Source organism: Paroedura picta, chromosome 16 (assembly GCF_049243985.1).
Source record: "Paroedura picta isolate Pp20150507F chromosome 16, Ppicta_v3.0, whole genome shotgun sequence".
Lineage (NCBI taxonomy): Eukaryota > Metazoa > Chordata > Lepidosauria > Squamata > Gekkonidae > Paroedura > Paroedura picta.
Genome location: NC_135384.1, coordinates 5,374,750 through 5,395,729, shown reverse-complemented (window position 1 = coordinate 5,395,729; position 20,980 = coordinate 5,374,750). Strand labels below are relative to the sequence as shown.

Sequence of the window (20,980 nt, the reverse complement as noted above, 5' to 3'; positions counted from 1 at the left end):
CCCCCCGGGCTCATTTGCATGTCTCCCTGCCTGGCTCACCTGCGCGCTCACCTGCGCGCGCCCCGCCCACTCCGCCTCCCGCTCCTTGCCTTGGTTTTCCTCTCCTGGGGGCTACGTGGGCCGGCCCTTTCCTGGCGGTGTTAAGGGAAGAGAAGGCCAGGGCTTTGGGGCAGCCCAGTCAGGCAGGTAAGGCTGCAGGTGGGGGAGGGAGGAGCCCTGTGGGTCTGAAGCAGCGAGCAAAGTTTGAGTAGGTAAGTCAGAGTAAGTAAGTAAAACTACTTGCAGTCACCTGCTCTTCCTGTCCCTACAACAGACACCCTGTGAGGTAGGTGAGGCTGAGAGAGCTCTGGGAGAACTGCTCTGTGAGAACAGCTCTAATAGGACTGTGACTGGCCCAAGGGCTCTTTGGGCTGCCAGTAAGCAGAAAAGGCAAGGTATTAACTAAGTAAGTAAAATGAATACATTTGGTTTTATTAAACCTTTCAAGGCTCAGGTGCTGCTGCTTTAGAAGAAGAGTTGGTTTTTATACCACTTTTCACTGCCTAAAGGAGACTCAACCCTGCTTAGAATCGCCTTCCCTTCCTCTCCCCACATCAGGCACCCTGTGAGGTAGTGGGGGCTGCAAGATCTCTACTATTACAGTTCAATGAAAACAGCTCTATCAAGGATTGTAACTAGCCCAAGGTCACCCAGCTGGCTGCATGTGGAGGAGTGAGGAATCCAACCTGGATTGCGAGGTTAGAAGCCGCCGCTCTTAACCACTCCGCCATCTGGTATTTCTCTTTCCTTCCTCTCTCTCTCTCTCTCTGCTAAACAATGCAACATAAGATTATTGTAGTGGTTAAAAATCCATGCATCCAACGAATTGGTCCAGCTGTTAGACCAATACATTATGCCACACTCATTCTCCTAGTTGCACCCCACGCGTGTTTCGTTGCAGTGCTCCAACTGATACCTGCTGATGTCCAGGATCAAACTATCTGACTTTCCATGAACTCTTCTTCAGATCGAAGCTGAGGAGTTCTGTGATGCTCCAAAGTGTGCACATTTGCAGGTTTTTTTCACTTTGCGCCCTCCCACCCAAGCCGTTGCGGTCTTCTGAATCTGCGAGCACAAGCTTCTCTTTCCTCTCACGGCAGTCCTCGGAAATCAGTTTCATTTTTGCAGTAGAGAAACTGAGGCTGAAGTCTCTGGCTTGCTTGTGGTTCAGAATGGATTTGACTCGAGAACATTTGGATCTCGGCCCGCCCAGCTCATCCTCTGTGGTGTGACCTTGACGCTTAACAAATAGGACATGATGTTTTGTTGTGTCCGTCACAAAGCCTTATGAAATTACACCGAAAACTACGGAGGATGTCAACTTCAGTCACGTCAAATGAATCATACGCATAGAACGTGCAAATATGCAATTTTGCTACCTGTTTCCCATACAGTATTGTAAGTTAATTCTTGCTGCATAGACTATAAATATATATCAGCCTTTTTCAACCTTTTAGACCATAGAGGGGCCCCTGAAATAATTTTTCAGACTTTGAGGAGCCCTGGAAGTGACATCAGTTGGCCACACCCCCAGAAGTGACATCACTCCCTGCCCCCTTAGCCTTCCTTTTCTTCCCTCCCTCCACCTTAACTACTATTATGGCAGCTCTGCCTCATATAGGCCGGAAAGAAAACAGCCTTGTGAGACAACAGAAAGAGGCTGGCCCAAAGTCAACCAGACAGCTACTATGGCAGAATGCGGATTCGAACCCGTGACTTCCAGATCCTAAGCCAATGCTCTAACCACTCAGCCATGCTGCTAGATTGCCTGGGTGATTGTCCCCGGTCCCTAATCATGGCATTGTCTGCAATGGTATCTTGTTTCCCCATCTCTAATTCCACCATTTGTGACGATCTACTATTGCAGGGTTACATTATCCAGGCATTTGTAAGGCCTCATTACGCAGGACGCAATATTGCTGTCAGACTTGGTCTCCCCATTAGATTGGCTGTCATAGTGGAGCCCGTGCATGTGAATAGTGTTAAACCTCACAGGGCTGAGGTGAGAGGAGAGAAATTTCTTTGCTTTTCTTTCCACTGGGGACCAAAGGTGATGCACATAATTCTCCCCAACTCTATTATATTCTTAGCAGCAGCAACCCTGTGTGGGAGATCAGGCTGAGAAAACCACTGGTCTGAGGTCAGCCGCCATGGCAGAGTCAGGGCAGTGTAACATCCTAACCCCCGCACTCCTCTGGCTCTCTCCTTTGCACATTAGAAGAACCGTACACGGAAGGTTTGTCGTTCTTAGACAAGGCTGTGGTGCTATGGAACGTTCTTAAACATTCTGATTATTGTGTGTGTGTGGGGGGGGGGGGAAGCTGCCAGCAGAATAGTAACACCAAGTGCAGCTTCCCAGGGCAAAGTGAAAGGCTCATTTAATTGTGAGGGGAAAAAAACCTCAGATAGGGCCTAGGAAGGCTGTGAATACGCAGGATAATATTTAGAAAGCAAGTGGCAGGGAGGTCAGAGAACAGGTGGAGCAAAGGGCTTGGGGGGAAAGGAGAGCGAATATGCGAATATGCGTGAAGCAACTTGGCGGAGAAGGAAGAGCTGGAATTTAGTAAGGTTGGGGGATGGTGTCTGCCCCAGGGCAAGAAAAGAGTTGGGGTTTTTAATACCCTGAATTTCTCTACCCGAAGGAGAATCAAATCAGCTTACAATTGCTTCCTTTCATCTCACCACAACAGACACCCTGGGAAGTACGTTGGACTGAGAGAGCTCTGAAGGACTGCTCTGTGAGAACAGCTCTATCAGGACTGTGACTAGCCCAAAGTCACCTAAGCTAGCTGCATGTGGAAGAAGAGTTGGGTTTTATACCCTACTTTTCACTGCCTGAAAGTGTCTCAGAGCGGCTTACAATTCCCTTCCCTTCCTCTCCCCAAAACAGACACCCTGTGAGGCAGATGGGTTTGAGAGAGTTCTGAGAGAAACTGCTGTGTGAGATCACAGCTGAGACTGGCTCAAGGTCACCCAGCTGACTGCATGGGGAGGAGCAAGGAATCAAAGCCAGTTTGCCAGATCAGAAGCCGCCGCTCTTAGCCACGACACCAAGATGGCTTTGGAAGTGGACGAGGTCATGTGGAAAGGAGACAGTGAGGGGAAACAGCCACGGAACAACACGGGAACGGTCAGGAAGAAGATGCTGGGGTCCGAGGTGGGAGACAGAGCGTGGCAGGCTGCAACGGAGCGCATCGATTGGGTTCTACTGCACACTGTTTTGGCTCCACCAGGTCTGGACGGCAATAATTCGTCTTGTCATCTTCGGTTGACGTGGCCGAGCGTGCTCTCTCACCCGCCACGCTCTCACGGCAGGGGCTCGTGTTCTGCCGAGGACATTCCAAGAGTTCCGAAGAGCTTTGCCTCCACCGTCAAGTGACACGCGCGAAGGAGTGACTCAGCCGCTTGCAGGAAGCAAGAGGAAAATTAAAGGCTTCCTGTCCAGACTGCGCATCAGCCGGGACCGTTGGCGAGCAGGTGATCTCGAGGGAAGGGCCTCGGGGGCTGGAAAGGCTGAAGGCAGAACCCGGGGCCAAATTGGAGGGTGCGGAGAGGCTGCTGTTCCAGGACTGGGAAACTCAGCTGAAAGGGGGCGTGGTTTTCCGCACGAGCACATGGTGGTGTTTTGGTTTTTTAAACTGGAAATGTTTATTTAAGAGCAGTGTGGCGCAATGGGTAGAGAACTGGGTGAGCTGAACAGGAAAATCTCATCCGGATGTTTCTGCAGCGCTGTAAAGCTACCGTGGCGTAGCACAGGGGTGGCCAAACGGTGGCTCTCCAGATGTCCACGGACTACAATAACTATAAGCACCTGCCAGCGCATGCCAGCAGGCACCCCTGGTTTGGAGTGACAAGCTAGGATCTTGGTGACCCAGGTTCAGATTCTTATTCTTCTATAGATGCTCGCTGGGTACCAGGTCAGTAATTCTCTCTTTCAACCTGAACTATCTCCCAAGGAGGAGGTTGTCCTAAATATAAAGCAGAGAACGGGAAAAGAGCATAGGAAACCATTTTTAGTTTTCACTGGGGAGAAAAGCAGGGAATATATAAATAAGTCTCACAAGCAGGCCTTGGGGTCCTCGTAATCTCTCTGGTGGACACGCTCTGCAGGACTGTCGTGGGGGTGGAAACCAAACCGCCAGGTGCTACTTTAAACTCCCTGGCAGCCGTGCAAGACGATGATGCGCATGCATGCGATAACGAGACCAGGATAATGATGTGTGGCTGAACATCTCTTGAACGCAGGCCTGATATGCAAATTCCAGCTTGGGAAACTCACCTGGCATAACGGGAAGAAGCATTTCTTGATAAACGCCGCACATGTCCAGAGTAGGAAATAAGTGCTTGCGGGAAAGTTAATTCAAACCCATTTTCGCCAGGTTTTGATAGTACAATACAAGAGAAAAAACCTATCCCAAGGCTACTATAGATGTAGTAAAATTATACAGAATACATGAAATAAAAGGATCTTCGTTCTTGTTTATTCTTGTATAGGTTCCAACCAGAACGGTATCTAGATATGTCCAGTTTTCTAATAATCATCTTCTTAAAAATGGATGTCTTTTGAATGTGAATGTTATGAATGTCCAAATTGTGAAATTCAACCTCTATTGAATAATATATATATCGACCTTTGGCTCTTCAATACAGGGATGCTAGTAATACCAACTGACCCCAATTTGGACAGGGCATTCCGCAGGACCTGGAAGAGCTCTTCCGCCAGGTTTATGGTTGAGGCCGGGGTCAGTGTGGAAGATCAAGAGGTACCCCCTTCTATTCTATTCTATTCTATTCTATTCTATTCTATTCTATTCTATTCTATTCTATTCTATTCTATTCTATTCTATTCTATTCTATTCTATTCTATTCTATTCTATTCTATTCTATTCTATTCTATTCTATTCTATTCTATTCTTAGTGCTGTTCCACATCCAATTATTCAGACCTCTTCCTTGTTTATCCCTTTGGGCAGTTAGGGGGGGTTGATATTTCTCGCCACGTTTATTTTATTGACTCATTATGATTGTCATGGGTTTTTATGTCCTTTTATGGGGGCTTTAAATGGTTTTATGGACTTCTGTGACCCGCCACGAGCCGTTTTCGGGAGTGGCAGGGAATAAATATAAATACGTGGCGGCATAAAAATAAATAGTTTATAACTTTCAACCTGGCCCCCCTCAGAAAAATTAACCTGTCTCCTGCCATCCTTTCCCAGGGCAAAGGACTTCCACATCAAAGCAAGGGAAAGAGAAAGTGACCAATCCAGTTCTCCGAGCCAAACTTTCCCTTGCCCCCTCCCCACAAGGAACCTGGTGTCCACCTCCCGGTGTCCATTCTGGATCTCCGCCAAGGGTAACGTTTTGAAGTGGTCACCGAAACTGGTTTTCCAAGCCTCGATGGATGATTGACCGAAGAACGTACCTCCTAGAGGAAGAACTTTGGGTAATGATTAAAATAACATTTGCTTTTGGGGTGCCTGGCTTACTAAAGTCATGTAGAAACCTGCCTGAAGTAAACACAGGGACAAAAAGGGAAAGAAAAAGGCGTAGTTAGCATTTTGGTGTTTTGTAAGGGACCTGGGAAAAGAAAACATACTGTAGATTTGTATCGGCCGGTTCAGCAGAGATACCGTACAACATGGGTGGCCAAATGGTGGCTCTCCAGATGTCCATGGACTACAATAACCATGACCCCTGCCAGGGGCTCATGGTTATTGTAGTCCATAGACATCTGAAGAGCCGCCGTTTGGCCCCCCCCCTGCCATGCACCATTGTTTTTCGTTCTTAACCAATCGCAGAGTAGGGCTACTTTAGAGATTCCAAATCAAGTGATTTTCAGTACCGCTGTCATTTCTGTCTCTTGTGCCTCGGCTACCCGCACGAGAATTGTGGGGCCCGTTCGACCAAGATTATTCCCTCAGCTCAGCTTCACTGCCGAGCAGGGATCTGAACTCGGGTTTCAGTGTTTGGAGTCAGCCATTCTTGTTACGTCACACAGCCGCCTCCTGCCCCAACCCACCAGCCTCATGTGGGATTTTTAAAATCCTTCCCCTGACCTTTGCACAACCCCGAAAAGCCTCCTTGCCCGAAGCTCTGTCACCCGTTTCCCTTACTCAGCCCCACGTCACCAGGCGAGATGGTGGAAGGCACAGGGTTAAACATGAAGAGATGTTAACAGCAGCATCATTATGTAACAGGAGCCCGCACTTGCCTGGCCGACTGTGACTTGGATTCCCCGACAGCCGGAAGCTGGCCATTACGGAACATCGTGGCTTCCAATAATTGAACAGTTAATGGGACAAGTTCTTCTGCAACGCTGTTAACATCTTCAAGGGCGGAAATTAGTACTTATACAGGGATCCATTCTTGGGTGTGGCTACCTGTCTATGGTAAGCCCGGGTGGTTTTGCAGAGGCCTTTGCTCAACGCTGAGATTGCAGGCCCCTCTGGGGAAGGATGAAAACCAGACAGCACGCCAGGACACAGAGCAAGCCCTCTAGGGCAGGGGTAGTCAACCGGTGGTCCTCCAGATGTTCATGGACTACATTTCCCATGAGCCCCTGCCAGCGTTGCTGGCAGGGGCTCATGGGAATTGTAGTCCATGAACATCTGGAGGACCACCGGGTGACTACCCCTGCTCTAGGATGGCTTGGTGCAGTCATCCCAATTTTGATAATCGCCAGGTCTGCCCCTTGAAAGGAGGCGTACTTGAGCTCTGAGTAACTGTGTAGCCTCACAACAACCTGACAGGGTAGGCCACATCTGAGACAGTTTAAGGCTTCACAACTGAGATAGAATTTGAGTGCAAGTTTCCAGCCTCTGGGGAATAGTTTGTCAGAGCCAATTCACCACTTTTCTCAATGTCCAGCTTAATTGCCTGGATAAATGTCCTTTCTGGCTGCTGTAAATGCATACTTTCTGTACATGTATACTTTCAGTACATGTGTCTTCTGGCTGACGTAGAGGGTTTTAAGTCACTGGTGATGCATTGAAATGGTTTTGAGTTGAAAATTGTGTCACACAACAGGTTTTCTCTGTACCATTCTGGCTTTGTTAATGCTTCTTGACCAAATGAATATTTTAGCTCCAAATTTGTTCGCTGTAGGTCTCTCAGCTGAGAACCTCTGTATGATTGGTGCAGATGCAGCTGTAGCAGAGCGCCTGGCTATATACAATGGGTCCCTTGTTATTCCTTCAATTCTTAGTGAAAGGACAAAATGGCACCCAGGCCAGGCAGTATCAAAACACGCACTGTATAGACTCTGGCATTTGGCCCGAAGACTTAAAAGGGATACAGTTTAATTTTGGCAGATTAAGCAAATTACATTAACCATTACTGCTTCAAGACTGGGGGATGGCACATCTCACTAAAGGAGGAAGAGCTTAGGTGATTTGGGCTCAGGGGGAAAAGCCAGTTTGCAGAAATACCAAACCCAGTATCACTCATGAGTTACATAAAGGAAAAGCTTGGCATTATGTTACGGTTTCCTTGTTTAGATAAAGTTGTATGACTAAACAGATGCAAGGAATGACAAATCGGTCTTCACCCTTCTGTGGTTTTACTTGATTATGTGACCCTCCCTCAACTGATATTGTAAGTTAAAATTTAAGCACACAGAGAGAAAAATGCCTGCAAATGAGATAAGAATCAATTTAATGGACAGGTTAGTGATGAAGAATGCAAAGCGCCAACCAAAATAGTTTTCACTACTGAACAAAGGGCAGATTAAAGCACAGACAACCCACCCCCACCCCATTTCCAACATTGTCAAGTTCCTTCAGGGCAAAATTTCCTCCCTATGTCAGCCTGTTATCTTTAGGAAGGAGATTTGGTGACTTTTCTTCACACCTTGAAAAGGAAGCTCAGAAACAGCTGGCCAGTACTGAACTATCAAGCCTTTTAACCCAGGAAACTGGTCGACACGACCAGGCTTTCATGAAATCCTGGAGTCTCTCGATAGCCATGGGTTTCCCAAATGTCTGAGAATTGCTTTTTTAAAATGTGTTTAACGCTTATTGGGTGATAGGATGGTATACTGTCATGTTGGCCTGCCTCCCTACCCCCAAATGGCTAATGATGAGCCTGAAAGGGGTAAGAAGGGCCCCAGGTGGGCATACTTCCAAACCATATTCTGCCACTTTTAGGGTTTCATGAAGCCTGAAGAATGTTTCAGGGGTTTCTCAACAGTAAAAAAAAAGTTGATTTTAGATGCTCAGCCTATTTCTTATGGCCCGTTGAAGGCTTGGGGATAGTCCAAAGAATATGGCGACCTAGTGTGCTGCAGCAGTGAAAAGGGGAAAATCTAGCAGTGAAAAGGGGAAAATCTATGTCGGGAGAAGGAAAGGGATTGAGAGTAAAACGGCCAATATTGTAATGCCCCCCCGTATGGATCCATGGGGTGGCTTCATTTACTGTGTACAGTTCAAAAAGGACATTGCAGAGTTGGGAAAAGTGCCGAGAGCAACCAAAATCATTCAGGAGTTGCAGCATCTCCCCCATGAAGAAACGCTTAAGAGATTGGGATTGGTTTGGTTTAGAGATTCATGGAGGATATATCAGTGGCTACTAGCTATGGTGACGGAGGAGAATCTTCACATTCAGAGGCACTACACCTCCAAATCCCAGAATCAGGAGGCAGCATCAGGTCAAGGTCTCTGCCTCTATGCCCTGCTGGCCCTCCAGAGATGAGACACTAGTCTGTTCCCACACGGCTCCCTGTGTTCTTGTGGCAATGCTGGCCCTATCTTGTGACCCAGGAGTCCTTAATCCAGATTTTTAACAAACCTCTAAGAACGTAAGTGAAGTCATATTCCATCAGGCTAGTGGCCTATCCAGCTCAACACTTTGGTCAGCGAGTCAGCAGGAGGCCCACCAATGGGGATTTCAAGAGCGACTTTTTCTAATGCAGCATTCCACAAACATCTCATCTCAGTAACCATTAATGCAGAGACAGCAAAGGACTGACCCCACTTTACAACAATTTCTGTATCCTTATAAGCAAGTCTTTTCTAGCAGGGCAGAGACTAAAATAGCTGAACCCTCTTCCAAGGTAGCATCCTTCCTCAGCCCAGCAACTCGCAGAGAAAGGACCACATGAAACGACATCTAACAGCATGTAACTCCAGGGTGGATTACTGTAGCATGGTGTACAACATAGGAATTGCATCTAAGTGCAGAGGCTCAATTCAAGGTGCAATCCACCGTCAGTACATTTTGACCAAGCGTTCATGTTTTATTGTTGGGAAATCAGAGGATTTTTTAGTTATGTAAAAAAAAAAAATCTACTTACGATTTTAATCTAGTTATTGTCTGTCTCTTTCATACTATTACGTCATCAGCATATTAAAACATTTTAATCCGGTAACTAAAGCCGAGATACTTGTACTGTAGGAAGCCACATTTTAAAAATCTCTGTCAAATTTCGATTATCATCGGAAAAAAAGTAAATATTTGGGTTTTTCCCCAAATGAGTGCTTTCCAAAAGACTTCACTTCTGTATCTGCTGCAGAAATGAACAAAACGCTCATGCCAATTTTTGTATTGACTGAAAATGTCTTTTATTACCGAAGTAGCCTATCCTTCCCCTCCCTACTGAGAAGTTATGCACATGACTAAAACATTTTTCATTTATAAATGCATGGGAATTACTTTCAAATACAAGCAACAAAAAGCCATGGGGAATACAAAGTTTATACACAAACAGAACAAGGGGGCACACAAACTTGCGACAAAGCCGGACATCGTACAAAATAAAAAAAGTTTATAAATTCACATGGTCTGGGATTCTGTACAGGCTCAATATGGCCTCTCCCGGCGATCTTGTCTGTGGTCTCCTCTGCAGAAGAGAAAAGGGGACATATAAATCCAAGACCTGGCAGTTTTATGTCACTTGCTCATTATACAGTGAGAAACACACAACCAACAGGGATAACAAAGGCATACAGGTTTTATGAAAGTCAAACAGATGCAGGCAGTCTGCAATTCAGCCCATGATTATTTTCCCAAAACACAATTACTTGTTCCCAACCATCCCAGTCTTGCCACAGTAATCCTTACCTGGAGTCCATTTTCCCTGGTCCAAAGTTGCCTCTGTCTCCGCCTCTTCCACCTCTGAATCCTCCCCGGTCTCCGCCTCTGCCCCCACGGAAACCACCTCGATCAAAGCCCCCACGCCCCCCACGGCGTTCTTCCCCAAATCCACCTCCTGGCAAGGAAGAGAATACAAGAGGTTGAGCCAAGGGGTGCCTTCCTACATACTAAGCTAAAGGTGAAGGCGACTGACTGAAATTGACAAAGTGATCCCTGGTAAAAGAAGGAAGTTTGTTCCTCACTCAACAACACAAGCAGATTATCAAGAGGCATGTGCCACACTGGCAAGGATATTTGCCTATCACAGTGCGACAAGAGACAGAGCTCTAAGGTGTTCCATGAATGTATCTGTACCCTACTCACCCATGTGTGGTCCTCCAGGCCCATCTGGCTTGGGGGCTTTGCACTGGTTGCATTCATTACGCCATGAGAAATTCATATTCTCGCATGTCCTAAAGCAGACAGAGAAGAGGGTTGCAGAGAGACAAAGAAAAGAGGTTGTGACTTCAGCCCCCCCCCCCCCCCCCGCATCAGAAGCACGGATGCTGGCAGGGCTGAATTGGCCACTGCTCAAAATAATTGAAGGGTGCTGCTTACGGGTTGGGACATTTCCAGTCTCCTGCACGCTGCTGGCCCCCTCCTCCACTGGGGAAACCACCCCTGTTGCCCCCGCTGGAGCCACTGTTGCTACTGCCTCCACCGCCGCCAAATCCACCACGGCCCATAGGTCCTGGGGAGGAGGGGAAAAAAACGATCTCTGAGCAAATGCAATTTCTTACTGATGTTCAGATTGGCCTCTTGCGTGCAGGCACAACTAACGCTCTTTAGTGAAAAACAAAAACCACCTGCTTGACCCATCTTTTCTAGATCTATCTACTGCATGGTAGGATAGGATGTTCCTACGCCGCCCAAAGGAAAACCTCCTCCTCTCCTATGACCTGTATTAAGACCCTCTTTGACCACAAGCAGAACATTCTCCCAGTTTTTAGGTGTGGCGCGTTACCTCCTCTACCCCCACGGCCTCTTCCTCCACGTCCATTGCCGCCGCCTCGGTTGAAGTCTGCCCTCCGGGTGGCAAAGGAAACCTTGATGGGGTTGCCTGAAAATTCCTTTCCTGCACAGAGGAGAGCAGAGAGGAATTAACATCAGCCCCATAATAACTGCTACCTTCCTTACAAGCACTGTTAAGGTATTCTCCTTCAAAGCCAGCAACTTACCATCAAACCAGTCAATAGCTGCCTTTGCAGATGGGGGATCATCAAAGGAAACCGTGGCCTCTCCTTTAAGCTTTCCCGTCTCACGGTCTGTATACAAATTGATCATGGGCTGTCCAGTTTTCTTATTTGTCTGTAAAAACAAACATCAGAAGGCACACTGCTTGACAAATGGCATTTCTGTTTATGCTTTACTGGGACAGACACCAATCCGTAACTGCTTAGCGTTATATTTGCGGGATACTGCTGTTGTAAAACAAGACTACTTGTAAGTCTCACTGACATGCATCTGCAAATATTCAAGCAGTGTACTATTTCAACATCTGGGGAAGACGGTTATCAGTACCACACCCAGCTGTTCTTGGCCTATTCCACCAGACCACTGTGCTCAGTCTGGAATCCACTTGACTGAAGGCTGCTTCAGAAGCTCCATTTTGTCCTGATCTGCCAACTACCAAAGAACTACACAGCAACCTACTACAACCACAGCCCGTCTTGCAAGCGCAAATGCAGCCCTTGATTTACCTTGATGATGCCAATCTGCTTGAAGTAGTCTGCTACCGACTCAATGGTTACATTTTCGCCAAGTCCCTGGACAAAGATGGTGTTATTGTCAGAGTTATCCTGCTCGCCAGCTGCAAAACAAGAGCGAGTCATGTCATTTCCATCACCCTGGGCAGACCAATGTTTTTTGCTTCCCACTGTTAGCCCTCTACAGATTCTAAGGCACGTGCCCAAACTCATCCTCCACCAAAAGCTGTGCGGGGCACCTGTTGGATTCCAGTTTTAGATGCAAGCTTGGGATGGTGCTTAGAGACCCAGTCCAGTACAGAACACTGGCTTCCCACCTACTCATATCCTTTCGGTTATACAAGCTGTACATGGAAAACTCCCATGACCCCCTGCTAGCATGGTGCTGGCAGAGGCTCATGGGAATTGTAGTCTATGAACTTCTGGAGAGCCGCAGTTTGGCCACCCCTGCTTTAGGTGATTACTCAGCTTGAACCACACTCTCTAGCTGCCCTTTTCCATGGTATTCTGAAGAATCTCAAAAAGTGCAGCAAAACTAAGCAGGCCACCACAAGGTCCCGGGAATACTCTGGCATTGGCCTTCTCATCCCCCCAAGTCAAGCTATATTGGTTACAGGAAACTGAAGACTGCCAGTTCTTTCCCCTTGTTTCAGAAGCCTGCCTCCTCAGTGCGTACCAGAATCGTGGCGTGATCCTTGGTCCCGGGGTCCTTTCACACATGAAAATAAGGAGAGAAAGATTCCATTAGAATTTTGCTCTATCACCCTCTCGTTTTCTCACATCAGCACTCCTATCACGACCACATTAGAAACAGGCCAGTGTTGGAACATGTGCAGCCCTCGGGTTACTAGCAGTACAAGAGAAATCACACCTCCAGTCAGAAGTGGTCCGTGTCTTAATGACAAGACGGCTTATTGAAAAACCAGTTTACCACTCTTTCCCCGGTTCACACTGGACCCAATTTTCCAGCTCTCAGGGGAGGTGCAAGGCCTCCTGACAAACGTGCTCGAAACACTTGGTTAAGACCACAAGACAGATGCGTGTATGTTAACCACTGCTACCCAGAGTCTCTGATGGACCTTTGACCAGTTTACGTTTCCAGCACCATGAGGTCTGTAGCAGCACAGTGCAATCTATCCTCGATTCATTTCGCAATACAAAGACGACACTTAAAATTTATGCATGGGAAATGGCAACTTTACATCACAGCACACATATTCAGAAAACCCAGCCCTTGCACGAACAACAAGTTGCGTGTTTTTTTAATATAGACCATTGGGTTACTTACATCAACCATTCTGCTGTTAACGTTTCATTTTTTTTTTACCATTCTGACACCTTTGATTGCATCCAATCTTAATAATTGCTGAAAGCATATGCCCAACACTGGTCTCAACGCTTTAAACCAACCCTGCGTAAATGAGTTTTCAAACGTTCATGCCAAGCCTTTTTCAGCAAACCATATGGGAACTCTCCTCACAACCAATTTGTTTAAGGTTTGGGTACGTTCAAGCTCAAAAATACCATTTTGTTTTTTGTGAAACTTCAAAATATTAAAAACCAACTTGCTTAAAAGAGAACCCCTTGAAACCACTTAGTTGTCATCAAAAGAGCTCTTAAATGAGTTTCAGTCAAACCAAAATTGCACTTCCAAGTTTGGAGGGAGCTGTCCCTCCGTGTTACCTGTACAAGTAACGTGTATTTTTAAAGGTACTGTAAATCCTTGGTTTTTACCACATTTCCTCAGGACTGCATGCACTTCCATTAACACGTTTCAACCCAACACTCTTGTGTGTGTTTTAAGAAGGGACAACACACAAACCCAACACTTCCAAAGTGGCATTTTTTCCCTTACATTCTCCAAAGTACACACAAGTCTGGGGTTCATTTTCTCCCCTGGTCTTGTTGCAAAACATACAACCAAGATGGACTGTACTGGCATCAAGAACTTGCTTTGAGCAGAAAACCCCATGACGTGGATGGCAACACCACAGACACAACTGACCGTTCTGGCACATGTGCCACAGCAGGGGGGTGCTCCCATAGGTTTTTAATCTGATAAAACGGTGGCTTCTCAAAACGTTTCTGGCATACAACATCAGAGTCTCCGAAAAATAATATATAGAAATACACTTTTGCAGTTCAAGTTTTTGAACTCTTTGGACTTACCACCAAATTTATTGAAGCCACCACCTCGCTCACCACCGCTGAGGAGATAAGTTAGAAGATAATGATGCTTTTTTTCCATGGCTAATAGGTTTGTCGCTAGAAACTACACCGGTCACACTAAGATGCTGGCCAACACTTTTAGATTGGGTTCTTCTGAAGATCTACAGACAACCTGCTCCACTTTTTCCTGACCCTCAGCATGTTTTTTTTAAAAAAATATATATCAATACACCCTTGAGAAGGTTTGCAAGTAAAAACAGCTCTAGCGGGTTTAGCCATTCTTGCTTCCGATCTTGAACCTTTAACGTGAGGCGTCGCGATGCAGCTTTCAAGAGAATGTTGTTTTCCTCGTTGCTGTCCTATTTCTTGGTGAACCAAGCTTGTTTTTAAAATACTGTTTTACCATGCACGCTTTTATTTCCAGGTCACCCTTCTCAAGTTTTGCCTTGTGCTTTCGCAAAGCTTTTACAACCCTAAATGCAAGTATCTGCTTTGAAAGCGTGTTAAAAAAGACCAAGTTCTCTCATCATAGCGTACTCAAATAGTAAGTGATATCAGCTCTAAAGACTGCATTATCTGCCTGCCATAAGATCTCTCTCCCTTCCTCAAACCCTTTACTAACAGTGGAAGGTGGAGATTTGATAAAAGTTCATTGACTTTCACACCTGTGGCACACAAAATGCAGAATTTTGTTAACAGAGCAGGTATTGTTAACAGATCAATTACTTTTCATAAGCAAACAACCCTCCGGCTGTCCCCACCTATACTCACCTCTCTATCTCACTTCTCCCACTGTCAGCTGGAAACACACAGCCAATGATGCTTAGCAATCATTGCTTCTTGAGAACACCATCGTGAGAGACTCCTCCGCAAAAAGGGAGGTGGATCACACACCCAAGAAGAGCAGGTGTCAAGATAGTGCTTTGCCGCACAATAAACCACAAGTAAAAGTCCAACCGCAATGTGGGAAAACAAACAACATGTCCTTTTTACCTGTATTTGTACCCATGATGTGGCTAGACCACAGAGTTATAACCCCAAGAAAAGCCGGCTTACGGTTTGTGTCAAAGCCCTGCCATGCACATTATCTCTTTCTGAAGAGATTTCTGTAACCCGTGATTTATCACCAGCGTATAATACGAGCCCCGTCAGTACACCTTGTCATGTTAACACTAGGCTGAAGTTGAAGTACGGTACTATTGGCTAGGAAACTTCCCCCATAAAACAGAAGTACCGAAATCCTTTAGATGATACAGAATACATGGCTCAAAGAGAGCAGACCATCGTTCACCTTTGAGGAACAATTCTTATTGTATCAAGTGCACTTTTGAGGTCATAAACATATCCAAGTAGGATTGAGACAAATATACATTTTTGCCCCCATGCACAGACTTACTACTGCAACGGATAATTGTCGGGAAAGAGCTTAACTCCTTGACATGCAAACAGGAAAAACCACAATCGTTTGACATCTGTTAAAATTCATCCCATACAGAAACTGGCACTGTGACCTCCAGGGCAGTTATGGTGGCTTCCCACCCATGTACACAAAACACTACACATTTTCAGTCACTCACATCTTGTAGCCCGCCCACCCTCAAAAGAGGTTAGCATTCGTGTTCCACTGCAAACACTAGAAGCTAAAGAGAAACCCACGCCCTCTCCCACAACAAGTGGCTGGACACCTACCCCATGCCTCCACGACCTCCTCCTCTGCTGCCACCTCGGCCACCGCTTCGGTCAAAGCCACCTCTCCCATATCCTCCACCACCACCACCTCCTCCTCCGCTGCCTCGGCCACGGTTGCGGTCTTGCTGACTGCCGTATCCTCCTTGGTCCTGGCTGCCATAGCCACCTCCGCTGCCACCTCCGCTCATGGAGGACTGATCCTGACCATAGCCACCGGCTGGAGAGAGGCAACAGTAAGGACCAGATTAACAACAGCAGGCCAGAAGCAAGGGTTTCTCAGGGAACACAGCTTTTGCCTCAGTAGAGGGTATTCATGAATGCAGTAGGCTCCCCAATAAGCTCCTGGACAGATTCACTGGGGATGAAGGCTCCTAGCATTTTATTTTATTTTTTGGGGGGGGGGGTTGTCCTTCAATGTGGTATAGCTGTTCTTGCCCCCATTGGCTTCAGGAGTCTACACTGCATTCAACAGTGCTGTGCAGTTCATGGCTGTCTTGGCAGACAATGGGACTAAAAAAGAAGAAACTCACATCCACTACCACCGCCTCCTCCTCCTCCTCCACTGCTGCTGCTGCTGCCATACTGGCTCTGTTGACCATAGCTTTGTGGTGGGTTGTAGGAAGGCTGCTGCCCGTAAGAGCTCTGCTGCTGGCTGCCGTAGCTTGACTGCTGGCCATAGCCCCCACTCTGGGGCTGCCCATAGCTGGACGTTTGAGAACTGCTACCGTAACTGTAGGTTTCAAAAAGAGATACATAAATGTGTGCATGCAAGGTGTCAATACACAATGCAGCCACTTATAATTTTCAGGCTACACCCCAACCCACTTGTTCTTGGATGCACTGAAAAATATTGTGCTTTCATACAGCAAGAAAGGGCACTAAAGCAGATGGGCCCGGAATCTATTCTGTAGCTCAGGCTTTCTCAGCCAGCTTTTCATGAAACTGGGGTTTCTTGATGGCCCTGGAAGGCCTGAGTTACTTTTTAATATATTTCATAAATTTATTAAACATTTATCAGTGATATGATCATATATGGTGATATTGACCCACCCACCCCTCCCAAAATGGCCAATGATGCCCCTGGATGACATGGGAGGAGGAGGAGCCCCAGGTGGGCATATACATAGCTATGCTCTCCAACCATATTCTGCATGATCACTCCACTTCTGGAGTTTATCAACTGTCAAAACATTGAGAACGACTGCTCTAGCCACTGCCCTCCAGCAAGACGAGAGAAAAAACATTTGAAAAGCACAGCCTAATGCCACAATGACGGGTGGAGACAGTTTGAGACAAGACACGTCTAGCAGAAGACAGCACTAGCATTCCTGTCCGTCGAGTTCTACACAGACATGAAATGCCAAGAGGTTTCTCAGGTGTTACCTTCCAGTGGTGGAGCTGGCCGGTTGCTGAGAATAGCTGGGATAGGAGGACTGCTGCCCATAGGAGGTTTGAGAGGTCTGACTGCTACCGTAACCAGTGGATGAGCCGTAAGCCTGTGGAGTTGACTGAGTGCCATAGCCAGCTGTTTAGGAGATAATTTATTCTCAATACTGTGCAATTCCTTTACCACCAACTACAGTATCCCACAAACCATCCTGCAATACACAGCTCTATGTCATTAAGACTAACAGCTTTTCTCAAGGAGAGACTTCTGACATTTAGTAGCCCTTTTTTCCCACTACCAGAACCAAAATAATATTGGCTATAATACTCACAGCTTTGAGTCTGGCCATAAGAAGAACCATATGTACTCTGGCTGTACGCAGAGGTATCTGCTGACTGTCCATAACCGCTGTAGCTCTGCTGCCCATATGGCTGGCTAGTTTGCTGAGAATAGCCTTGTGCGGGTGGAGTTGGGTATGCCCCATAACTGAAACAAATGTGAATAAGGCAAAATGCAATCAAAGCAAAACTACAACCACCACAATCAATTTTATTTCTGGTTCCAACTGTGGGTTCTAAAAAACGTAACTGGTTTGGGCCAAATGTTGTTTAACCAAGTCCTATCATCAGGAATTGAGATTAGAAAAATTAATCTATGGATAATCTATGTTTGAAAACTTTAAGAATTTATCAATTTTTTGAAGTCCTAAATAATCCTTTTGCATTCCTATACGTATGATAGCTAATTGTTATAATCCAGATTGCCAGACAGAATCTGAATAACCTTAAATTTGTTTCCTGCCAAGCATTGTAGAAATTCTCCTAGGATCATCTAGTTCTCCTCCTAGGAAGTTAAGACTTATCTCCTAGTAGAAAATTGAGTTAGTCAAGGCATCGATGTGCTTGATCTAATTACCTGGGACACCTCATGGCATTCTCGTGTCCTTCACGTTTCTCTAGAGACTATTAGCGTGACCTTCTTTGAAACAAGTGCTACTCACACCTAGCTAACGTCATAGTTATGTTCAAGGCTCATGCAGAAAAAACCCTGCCAACGTGTCACTCATACATGTAAGGTGAGTAATTCATGGGTTATTTACCTCTGTGTTGCAGACTGGCTGTAATCTGCAAGGGGGAAAAAACAGATCAAGAAATTCATTTTAAAACAAGTTCCCATGTGGTCTGTTTTGATTATCTAACCTCTAACAAAGAAAGTAACATGATTCAAGTAGGGAAGTGCTGAGGTGTATCTGAGGAAGCAAACACAAGTGAATGTTTGCACCAGGCGCCTCTCGATGCTCCTTTTCCATTGCCACCCAAAGCTACAGGCCAAGCGCAGGGCATGAACCCTAGAATAAATGAAACTAACTAAGTCATCACTGTGCACATGCCGACTAGTTATAATAGGATCACCGTGCCAATGCACACTCACAAAAATGGCATCCCTCTCAGAAATGATATATGCAATCTGAGATCCAAAAAAGGCAAACAATAGAAAATGAAGGTTGTGCAAGAATTGACATTGGCAGGATAGATGGACAAGCTCTTGGAAGTCCACATTTGTCCAACTCCTCAGGCCAAGAAATTACATATAACGACTATATTTTAAAAGCACTTTTGCCAACACAGTGACAGCAAAGAATTTAGTGCTTTCTCTTCACTGTTAAGTGTTTGATATTTATTAACTGCCTTTCTTCCTTAGAGACCTCCAGGCAGCTTGCAATAGAAATAAAATATAGACACCAGGATACGTGAAAAAAACAAAAACTTAAAACCATAATTTGCATTTGTGCTTTGCCGTCATATCCCTTCCAATTTATGGCATCAATTATTCTCCAATTTATGGCATCAATGTCCTATCGTTAACAGTCTTGCTGAGGTCTTGTTTTCTTGCTGCCTTGAACTTTTTCAAGCACAATTGTTTTGTCCAGGGATTCCTCTTCTGATCATGCAGCGAATGATCAACAGGTCTTCTTTCCACAACTTGGAAAGCACCTCCCATAAACCGCCAACCTTAACATTTTTATTCCCCCTTATTTCTTTGGGGACAGCAACATAACCTAAAGGACTGATAACTGTTGTGATACATCTTCACAATGCTGTTTACTAATTGCCAGCTAATTTCCTGTCCTTACATCTGCACTCTTGACAGTTCCTATTTCATTGTCTGAAAGCTCACACCTTGAACAAAACTTTGTTAGTCTTCAAGGTGCCCTTGGACTGCGATTTTGCTCCATTTAGGCATTTTAACCTCCCGAGAGGGTTCTGGCTTGTGTTGGGTCTAGAACCCACTGATTTGTCCTTTTTGGCAGCCCACGATAGGTCCAAGAACTCCTTTGACCCTTGTCTGCATCTGCAGTATATATAAATACAATAAATAAAAGACCCTTTTGTTCTAAGAATTTCAAATGTCACCAAGCCACCTTCCAGCCAGCGCCTGCAAAACTCAGGTCGAACTATCTGCAGTTAAAGCTTATTCGAAAGGTTTTACTAGGTCGATTTTCCACGGTCCCACACAGCCCTCGGGGAGCACCAACTTATGTGGCCAACGAAGCTATAATCATTGACATATATGACAATTACCCACCCATGGGGGGGGGGGGGGAACCGTCGTCAAGGCATGGGTGCCACGACGTTTAAATCAACCCCCCTGGGCGAGAAAGGTGTGCCGAGAGGGGGCCTGGCCCCTTAAAGCCTCAAGAGCGCGGACGACGGTTGCACCAAGGCGGGGCCAGCCAACGGCTCCTCCGCAGAAACGCAACAAGAGAAAGAACGGGAGCGCAGGACCCGGATGCAGGCTTGCGACAAAGACGGCCCTTCAGGCGCATGCGCGAAGCTCAATTCAAAAAAGAAAACCTCCACTCCGAATGCGTCATCCCTGCGTCGAGCAAGACGCTGAAACGGCCCACGCCTCAGATCGAGCTGCGCATGCGCAGCCGCCTACGCGCCTCTGCCCCTGCAACGTCTCTCAGAAACCCCGTGCTCCGCACCCGCTCGGGCACAAAATGGCGGCCGTTCCTGGCGCAGCCCGGATAATACAAATGGGGGCTCCGACCCTCCCTGCCCCCCAAAAACGCGGCGCTTTCCAGGCTCGCCCCCCCAACCCAGCTTTATGGGAGGCGGCGGCTGAGCCTGAAGCTCCCCCCTTCCAAGCGCGGCCTCTTCCCTCCCTTTTCGGAAAATGGCGCTTCCACCGCCCCCCCCCCCCGAGGCCGCCCAGCATCTGCAGGCCAAGCGCCGTCTGCACCGCCCGACGCCGAATTAAGCCAGTCCGGCCTGAGCCTGCCTTGCAGCTCGCCCCCCCCAATGCCCGGCCGCCCGGCCCCGCTCACCGTTGGACGCCATGACCGCCGGGACGCTGCTCTCCTCCAGCGCTGCGCCTCCCACCCTTCCCCGCCCCAGATATACCGACCCCTCCCTGGGCCTTCGCCTCGACCACGTGGGGCCGCTGGAGGGGGGGAGAGAAAGGTCGGGATGGAGCCGGCGGCGCTCCCCTTCCTCCCGGGGCCGCTCCTTGCGTCTCAAGACGTTGGCTTCGGTTTGTTCCCGGCCACGGAGACCAGGGGGAGCGGGCAACGGGCGGGCGGGCAGGCGCGCTCTGTTCCCTCCCTCTGCGGCGCAGGAATGGTGCGGTCCAAGGGGCGGATGGGGGATTAGATGACGGAGGGGGGGCGGGAGCAACCAAAGGAGCGCATGCTGGAGGGGTGGCGGTTCGGAACAGGGGAGTGGATTCAGGCTCGGCTGTAGGGGTTGAAAAATCCAGTGGATTCCCGGAGCTCTTTCCTGCTGTGGAAGAGAGCTACGCAGGCGCCGTGGCCGTGTCTGCAGGAGAGTGCTTAAGAGTCGCCCCCAGTGATTTTTCAA

General features: G+C 47.2%; 1 protein-coding gene and 1 long non-coding RNA gene across 3 annotated transcripts; one reads left to right on the top strand and one right to left on the bottom strand.

The window, feature by feature from the left end:
- The first annotated feature begins 11 nt into the window (after positions 1-11).
- LOC143826147 (uncharacterized) lies at positions 12-6,544 on the top strand. 2 transcript variants are annotated; one of them, XR_013227014.1, is made up of 4 exons: positions 12-186; positions 4,690-4,802; positions 5,255-5,481; positions 6,236-6,544. It is a non-coding gene; the product is annotated as an uncharacterized LOC143826147 (long non-coding RNA). The 2 variants fall into 2 exon arrangements; XR_013227015.1 differs by lacking the exon at positions 12-186 and adding an exon at positions 3,318-3,516.
- A 3,026-nt stretch (positions 6,545-9,570) lies between these two features.
- FUS (FUS RNA binding protein) lies at positions 9,571-20,723 on the bottom strand. The gene is made up of 15 exons (XM_077314597.1): positions 20,449-20,723; positions 18,217-18,241; positions 17,449-17,603; positions 17,114-17,255; positions 16,261-16,460; positions 15,731-15,947; positions 14,042-14,079; positions 12,549-12,581; positions 11,867-11,976; positions 11,345-11,474; positions 11,131-11,241; positions 10,725-10,857; positions 10,491-10,579; positions 10,095-10,242; positions 9,571-9,873 (listed from the first exon to the last, which is right to left on the bottom strand). Exons 1-15 carry the CDS (start codon positions 20,459-20,461, stop codon positions 9,834-9,836), a joined length of 1,584 nt encoding a protein of 527 aa, XP_077170712.1. The 5' UTR covers positions 20,462-20,723; the 3' UTR covers positions 9,571-9,833.
- Positions 20,724-20,980: the final 257 nt, after the last annotated feature.

Coding starts and splice junctions, on each gene's coding strand:
- FUS (XM_077314597.1), bottom strand. Junction 11,977..12,548: donor AGGATCACGCCACGATTCTG/GTACGCACTGAG, acceptor CTTGTTTTGCAG/CTGGCGAGCAGGATAACTCT. Junction 10,580..10,724: donor GACTGGAAATGTCCCAACCC/GTAAGCAGCACC, acceptor TGTCTGCTTTAG/GACATGCGAGAATATGAATT.